Source organism: Pseudoliparis swirei, chromosome 14, assembly GCF_029220125.1.
Source record: "Pseudoliparis swirei isolate HS2019 ecotype Mariana Trench chromosome 14, NWPU_hadal_v1, whole genome shotgun sequence".
NCBI classification, from domain to species: Eukaryota; Metazoa; Chordata; class Actinopteri; order Perciformes; family Liparidae; genus Pseudoliparis; species Pseudoliparis swirei.
Window position 1 is genome coordinate 9,528,870 of NC_079401.1, and position 8,991 is coordinate 9,537,860.

The 8,991-nt window shown below is 42.5% G+C and overlaps 1 protein-coding gene across 1 annotated transcript; it reads left to right on the plus strand.

The window, feature by feature from the left end:
* The first annotated feature begins 1,036 nt into the window (after positions 1-1,036).
* Positions 1,037-7,312, plus strand: LOC130204208 (fucolectin-1-like). The gene is made up of 4 exons (XM_056430753.1): positions 1,037-1,215; positions 3,051-3,181; positions 4,124-4,328; positions 7,303-7,312. The coding sequence occupies exons 1-4, from the start codon at positions 1,037-1,039 to the stop codon at positions 7,310-7,312; spliced, it is 525 nt and encodes a 174-aa protein (XP_056286728.1).
* Positions 7,313-8,991: the final 1,679 nt, after the last annotated feature.

Below are 8,991 nucleotides of genomic sequence, written 5' to 3' on the forward strand. Positions count from 1 at the left end.
TTCCGGCCTGCCCTGTGCACAACACAGAAGTTAAAAGCTTGAAGGCTGAGAAACCATCTTGTTACCCGACTGTTGGTTTCGTTATTTCTTGCCATCCACTGTAATGGTGCATGGTCCGTGACCAGTGTGAATTTCCGCCCCCTGAGGTAATAGCGCAGGGTCTTGAGGGCCCACTTAACTGCCAGACATTCTTTCTCCAGTGTAGAGTATCTCTTCTCATGGGACAATAGCTTTCTGCTACTGTACAGGATGGGGTGCTCCTCCCCCTGCTGTACCTGGGAGAGAACTGCGCCCAGACCTACTTCTGAGGCATCTGTCTGAACCACAAACTCACTGTTAAAGTCTGGAACGGCGAGCACGGGGTGGGAACACAAGGACTTCTTGAGGTTCATGAAATCCCAATTACGTTCATCTTCATTAATACATTTACGGATCATGGACTTCAAAGTCTTATTCAGACGCTCCACCAGACCGTTGGTCGGTGGGTGGTACACACTGGTCCGAATAGACTTGATGCCCAATAACGTAAAACGTTTTCTCAGTGTTCGTGACATGAACTGGGTGCCCTGTTCAGTCAGAATCTCTTTCGGGATTCCGATTTCGGGAGATGACCTGAAACAGCGCCTGCGCGACACTCTTTGCAGAAATGTTGCGCAACGGCACCGCCAACGTGCACTCCGGTGAAATGGTCCTATGAGGTCCATAGTGATTCGCTCTAACAGAACCTCCATTAATGGCAGAGGATGCAAAGGCGCCCCCGGAATGGCCGGTTGGTTTACCAAATGTTCCAGTGTTCTATCGTATCCAATGTGAACAGCCATTGTGCTGTAGTGAGCCGACGGGAAATGATGAGTGTCGCGTTGTTTGTGCTCTATGGCACAAACAAAAAGACTAATCAAGTTTGGCTTCTTTCTTTTTTTGTCACACCCAAGTTACCTCTTCACTGAACGTGGCGCCCAGTGGAACGGCATCTCAATCATCAATTTATTCGAGTTGTGTTGCTTCGAACGCAATTGATGGAAGTAGAAACCCAAACATGATTTCCTGCAGCCATACCGGCAAGACAGAAACGACCTGGTGGAGGCTGATCCTGCCGGCCATGTACAGGATCACATCTGTTAGCATCACCAACAGGAATGACGTACCCGAGAGGATCAACAATGCCATGATCCTGATTGGGAATTGCCCGATGAACAACGGCAACAACAACCCAATGTAATCCTGGAGTTTATATGATTCTACCTCACCAGTGCATGCATTTAGGATTTAATCATCTCACATGAAATAATATATTTATAATCTTCATTTCATTTAATATGTGATAAAGTTTTCCACTGTATAACAAGAGCCTCCTCAGTAAAAGGAGTTCAACCAGTTTTCATTGCAAACAAGATAAGATTATGATAGATGCTAACCAACATCAGACTGGCTACTTTTATAAGTATATGTGACACTTTTTATGTGTTTTTATTAACCCTCAAGTCTCGAGGGACTTATTTATTAATTTAATGTATGAATTCATGTCGGCCAATCCCTGGGTTTGGCCGACATGAATTCATACATTCAGGAGATGGAGAAGAGGAGAGAGGAGCTCACTGTATCCTAAGATGTAGATGTAGCAGTCTAGGCCTAAAGCAGCATATCTAGGGGCTGGACCAGGTGAACCTGGATGTCACCAGGTCTAACAAGACCTTAGAGAACTTCCTTTGTTTTATTTTCTAGTGTCAATTGTAAGGTATTCTCAAAACTGGGCACTCTGCAGATGGTGGAGAAACAGGCTTCCGGACACGCATGGATTAAGTTATCAACATTTAATGGCAAGAAAAGTGAATCAAACAGTCAACGCGCTCTCCCTCGTGTCAAGGCTGCAGGCTCCCGGCATCTTCCGGAGAGCACAACCTTCCCTTCGGGGCTTACCTAAGAAAAGAGGCCGGTCTCCCTGAGACACGGAGTTTTCTCTCACCAGTCGAAACGTCACTTCCGGTTCCGTCGCTTTCACAATAAGAATCCCGTCAATTAAAGTCACCTTCACAATAAAAGTATCTTGTTATTGTAAGTCACGTCACGGATTTCAACCGGCTTCGTCAATCTATAATACTAACATGCAGTCACTCTCATGCAACATACATTAATTCTTGCCATTTACATTTGCATAGAGTAAACATTACCCCTATGCTTCATAATACATTAATAACAATATCAATATTCTCCTTAATATTGTCTATTATAATATCTTTCTATATGTATTAATTTAAACCATAAGACCTCTGCAGATGTTATCAAAATAAACTATTACAACTTAACACGTTCGCAGGGAGCCTTTAGCATACGACAAGATGATCAATCTGGAACGGACTAAAGTTAGCACAGGAGTCCTCTGTTAAATTGAGAGGTGGTTTTGAATTAAAGGCAGAAGGAATCACTTCTTAGCTACAGCACTGTCAGTTAGACATTCAATTTAATTCATTTTATTTGATATAGCCAAATATTACAAATTACGAAGAGAAGAGGAGATGGGTGTTCATTGTATCCTAAAACGTCCCCCAGCAGCCTATCAGCCTATAGCAGCATCTCTAGGGGCTGGACCAGGTGAACCTGATTCAGTCTAACTATAAGACTATCAAGAGGAAAGTCTTCAGTCTACATGAGGTGACTGTGTCTGCCTCCCGGACCGATGGTGTAAGCTGGTTCCATAAAAGAGGAGCTTGACTTCTGGTGTTGAAACCTTTGCCGAATGGGAACTGCAGAGTCCAACATTGTTTTTGCGTATGTATACTCCAACACCACATTAACTTTAGTGTGACCTCCTAATGGCGAAATCAGGAGTCAACGTGTATTAAATCTTAGGGCATTTTCAATACCAAGTACGCCAAGTACAGACTTGTGTACTTTTAGAGTGCAGACTCCAAAGGCTAGGAGGGTGCAGGTCTTTCTGCAGTTGGAACAGCAGCTGACTTGATGATGTCACCATCTCAGCTGTTGTTGCTCAAGAGTTTACTCAGATTATTCACGATTGTTCATTATTATTCTGTCTTGCCTTTTTTTGTCAGCTGTGCTGTTATCCCGTCCATCCCAAGTGGAAGCACCAAAACATTCAACTGTGGAGGGATGATAGGCCGGTTTGTCAATGTGTATCTGAATTCCGAATATTTGACAATATGTGAGTTGGAGGTGTACGGAGGTAAGTCCATTAAAGCGTGATGTTTTATTCAAAAATGTATTTTTGTATTTCTCAACAAAGTGATTCAAAAACTGTTCGCTTCAAACGAGATCCGAGCTCCCAATGCTGAAAAAAGTCTCAAATTCATAAAGTTATAATATAAAGTATTTAATAAAAGAATAGGAATCACAAGCATATATTTCTGTCCCAGCCGGGCACGCTCAACGAGTCCACAGGCTAAATATGCAGCTAATACAAAATAGTTACCTCTCTATCGTATTCGCATGAGTGGACATGAGCCGCACCTCACAAATCCCACGGTACACAAACGCATCCTCTCACTGGGCGTGAGCTACTCATCGGTTAGTATATAGGTCACATGCATAGACCTTCACATTTCACAGCATGCTATTGGCTAACCACTAAAGGAGGCGGGTTAATCTTATCCACTAATGAACAAGGCTTCTTCCACTAGCATACTTCACATACAGTCCTTCACAATAAGATGGGCTTCAAAATAAAATGCATTTTTCAGGTTAAAAACAGCTGTTTTGACGATCTCTAGTAGAAACTCCTTTTCAGACTACGCCTCCCGAAATCAATGCATTTCATTCATATTCGCGTCATGCCATAGTTATGATGAGCATAACACATCTTAGTCAGTAGTACAGTTACAAGAATACAATGATGTAGTGATCATACTTTTCAGCGACAGTAACTTTCTACTATATTTTCATATTACATTCTTTAAAATATCCTTATTGATTATCATAGCTTTATTATGTATACTTTTTTTTTTTACATGTGCAAGTATATAAAAAAATTATGAAAACTACAAAACCAAATGCAAAATGTAAAAAATCTCTCAAAGATGAAACCGATACAAAAATGTCTGGTACTTAAGAAACAGAATAGCTCGGTTGTCATCTCCAAACCAGATGTGCTCTCGCTGGCATTTTACAGAACTGGTAACTCCTTCGCCCTCCTTCGGTGCGGTGGTGATGGGCCGGAATGTAGTCGTGGTGGAAAAGAAGCTGAGCTGGTCGGACGCCGTGCTCTACTGCAGGGACTTCTACTGGGACCTGCTGAGCATCCGCAGTGAGGAGGAGCAGGTGGAGGTGGGGGAGGTGCTGAGCACCACCTCATTTCCCCTCACCCAACACGTTTGGTTGGGACTGCGCAGGTGGTTACTCCTGTTTATTATGTTCTTGTTCTTTTAAACTTTAAAAAGTCAACAATTCTCCTTTACCAGTTAGTTTAGAATGAAATGCAGGTTTAAAAAAGTGCCGACTCTGCATCGAGGGCATTTTTATTTATTCAAAAGTTTGGGGTCAGCCAGACAATTTTGTGTTTTCCATGAAAACTCACTTAAATGTATCAAATGAATTGCAAAATGAATAGAAAATAGTCCAAAAATTGACGAGGTTAGAAATAACGTTTTTTATTTGAACTATTTATTTTGTTCTTCAAACTTTTAGCTCAAAGGAAGGCCAGTTTTATAGCTTCTCTCACAATTATAACTGTTTTCAGCTGCGCTCACATGAAAAGGGTTTTCAAGGGTTTTCTACCCCTCTGGTAGTCTTCTAAGGCGATAACACAATGTACCATTAGAACACTGGAGATGGGCCTCTATTCACCTATGTAAAGACTTCATTAAAAACCAGAGAAAAGTAATTTACCACATTAACAATGTATAGAGTGTAATTCTGATTAATTTAATCTTGTATTAATTGATTTTTTTTTTAGCAATTTTTATTTTATTTATTTATTTAACCAGGAAATGCCTCATTGAGATTAAAAATCTCCTTTACAAGAGTGTCCTGGCCAAGACAGCAGTAAGTAAATGTTGATTGCATAATATCGAGCAATGACACCATTTGGATCAAAACAGGAAGTGGATAGCTCTTCTGGTTTCCACAGTAGCTATTCCCATATAAGTTTTAACCCTTGTGTTGCCTTAGGGTCATTTTGACCCGAATCAATATTACACCCTCCCCCCGCTTTAGGATTAATTTGACCCCATTCAATGTTTAATGTCGGTGTTCTTTCGGTAGTCAACAAACAAACATAAAGTGCCTCACACTTAAACTTGGAAAACAATATTAATTCTAATAATTTTCTGGAGGTTTTAATTGCTGGCGTCAAATTGAACCCAAAGGGTAAAATATGTTAGTAAATATAAAGGTAACAGGAGGGTGAAACATTGAATCGGGTCAAAATGACCCAAAGGCGGGGGGAGGGTGTAATATTGATTCGGGTCAAAATGACCCTAAGGCAACACAAGGGTTAAGAACCAAACTTGATATAAATTCTGAGAATTCAGATATAAACTCTGAATATGGACCTGGTGGCCGGTACAGAATCACAAATAGAATTGGCTGTAGTGTTTTCCAGGTTGGATGTGAAAGACTAAGAATAAGGCTTTCAAATGAGGTGTAGTGTAATTTAGGTTTAGGATTAATTAATAGGCTCGATTCAAAGATGGCTGCTACTCCACCTCCTCGACCGGTGCCTCGAGGAATGAGAGTATTAATATGACTTGTGAGTCGATTCATTTAGGCAGACATATTCTTCATGGCTCAGCCAGGTTTCAGTTAGACAACATAAATCAATGTGATTATCTGATATTAAATCATTTAGTAACACAGCTTTAGATGACAGAGATCTAATATTTAGGAGACCACATTTAATAGTCCTGTTTTGTTGCACTGCTGAAATAATGGTGTTAACTTGTATAAGGTTATTGTGTACGACTCCTCTTCTGCTTACTTTTGATAGAATTAATTTAAGTTTAAGTGGCCGTGGGACAGACACATGGAGCTCTGGGAGGGACTGGGTGAGAGGGGGCGGATGCCCCGGGGGAGGGATGTGCTATGGGGGACACTGGGTGACAGGGATGACAGGGGCGTGGGGCTACTCTGTTTCTGCTTTCTGACATGAACCCTGCGTTGTCACAGGTATGGCTGTCCGTTGATCAACTTGGTTATGTTTGCAGAAACGAGACGCGCTCCGTCCAACGTGGGATGGATGCCGTCTCTCCTCATCAGATCAGGCTTTCCCCAGAAAGTCTTTCAGTTGTCTACGTAGCCCACATTATTCGCTGGGCACCACCTCGACAGCCAGCGGTTGAAAGACGACATTCGGCTATACAATTCGTCTGTCTGCAAATTTGGGAGAGGACCAGAGAAAAAGACGGTGTCCGACAACGTCTTGGCATAAGCACACACCGATTCCACATTAATTTTAGTGACTTCCGACCGACAGGCTCGGGCGTCATTACCACCGGCGTGTATTACAATCTGACTGTATCTCCGCTTGTCCTTAGCCAGCAGTTTCAAACAAGACTCCACGTCGCCCGCTCTGGCCCCCGGGAGGCACACGACTCTGGTCCGCGGCTTCGCTATTTTCACGTTCCTGACTATCGAGCTCCCGATAACCAGGGTGTGTTCCTCAGCGGGTGTGTCGCTGAGCAGGGAAAACCGGTTGGAAACGTGAAGTGGTTGGTGCACAGCGAGCTTCTGTGTAGACTTACTACTCCTGCGAACAGTTATCCACGATCCCGGCTGTTCGGGCACCACCGGAGAACAGCTAGCAGCTGACTGTAGCTCCGCGCCGACTACGGGAGAGGGCGGGCTAACTAGCATAGCTGTCTGAGCTTCGATGGCGCGGAGCCGTGCATCTAACCCACTTAGACCTGCCTCCAACCTAGCAAATAAACTACACTTGTTGCATGTATCATTATCATTAAGGGAGGCAGGGGGATAACTATACATGAGACACACTGAGCAAGAGGGAGGGAGAGAAGAAGAAGTCATGCTCGCTGCAGAGCTGGCAACCGGAGCTTACCGGAAGAGTGAGATGATGCGTTCAGGAGCAACTGGGAAAAAGATGTGTTTCTGTGTGAGTTTTTTTCTTATTCAAATGAACAACTGAAACAACAAAATCAGAATCTTTCTTAATTATTCAGCAACATGGCTCCAATTAAACTTCTATTTATTTGATCAAAGTGAATGTTTAGAGGAATGAAGATGTGTTTCTGTGTGAGTTTTTTTCTTATTCAAATGAATAACTGACGAACACTAAGTCTATTCATTAAGAGTGTGTTGGAACCAGTCTGTCTGTATATGTTATATGCCCTCTAGCAACACCTAGTGGCGTTTGTAAATAGCTGCGCCAAGTAAATCATAAACATGGAGTAACCGGAGGTGACGTTCAGGAAGTTCCTTGTGGCCCACGAACTCACGGAGTGACAACAGCGCTCTCAAGTTCGGATATCAGTCAGTCGCGTGCAATTCCAGGATGCTTTATTTTCATTGCCTGCTGGATTAAATCTTACCCAGATAAGTTTTTTTTCTGATTGGCTATTGTGTAGCCCAGCGGTCGCCAACCCATCGATCGCGATCGACCGGTCGATCTCGGAGACGTTCCTTGTCGATCTCCAAAATAAAATGAAAATAAGTTCAGAAACACATTGTTTCTTGTTTTCGAACATTTTCTGAAGTGTCTTCTGAAATGTTTTCTTTCTGGCTGGAAGATTGGCGTCAGAAAACATCTCCGCCTGATTCATGAATACCTGAAAACGGGTTCTCTGACAGCCGTGTTCTCAGCTGTGCTCCCTGAAAGAGGGGAACGTACCACTACAGGTGGGGCGCAGGGGAAATGCAGAAAGACCTTGATAACTTCACATATTGCACAAGCTCAAAGTACACCGACATAAAACTAAGTCATCAATAAATAAATGTTGAAATGCCTGTACCTTCGTGTAAATGTTTACGTTAAGGCATTAACAGGTTACGCCTGCGCATGCGCGACAGCCGAGATTCTTGGCGACTTGCCAGGTCTTACCTCCGTGAATTCGGCTTTTCTGCTGTTGTCCTTCAAAACAAAAGCTCAACATTGAGCTTTTTTTTCTTGTCTGATAGAGCAATCTGGTTTACTTGTGATTGCAATTGCATTTATTCTAATATTTGAAAAGGGACAGATGCAGGAGTCACAAATGGTGATTCTCATATTTATTATTATGATAATTATTTAAATCTGAGGATGTCTGTTGAGTTGATGTGAATGTAATCACCAACGGTCTGACTTCAGAACCAGTCCCAGATGAGACAACTTTCATGAATACCACATTTGCCCCGAAAAACTCGTCAGTGGAGTTGAGAAAATCATTAAATCAAAGACCAGGAGCTGGATTACTGACAGACAGCTGACAGACTGCCTCAGACTGGCTGTCTATGCTTATGAACTAACGACAAGCTCACAGGCAGAGTTCAGTCACAGCCATGCACTGACTGGAGTCACATGGCTTGATGGCCTTGTGATCACAGAGCTGAACTTACATGAGTTGCATTGACTGATCATGTTGTCAGTGTTGTGTTGTAATTGGATTGGATTCAATTTATTGTCATTGCTAGAGTACAGGTACAGAGGCAACGAAATGTAAATAAATACAACATTTATATTGGTAGTTCATCCAGCTGCTCATTGCAAATGTGTTTTTTCTTGTTCATATTGTGTGCGGTTAACAAATATCTTACTTGTTATATTACACTTAAATTCTGTGTTCCTGGTCACATCAATTTGAACGCTGGACCAAAATGACAATGAGGCCAAATAAAAAGTTGTAAGTCCAGTCTGGACCGTCGTTTTCTCTCAACGCCTCAATAGGTAGATCTTGCTGGTCATGAAGGCGGAGGTCTGGGATCTTGGGCTCAAAAAGGTTGGTGACCACTGATTTAGATCTTACCTGTGAAGCCCGTGAGGAGCCACAACTGGAAGAAAACACCTTTAAAATGAAAACGATGACTCGATCGAAAACGTTGAAACAGTGG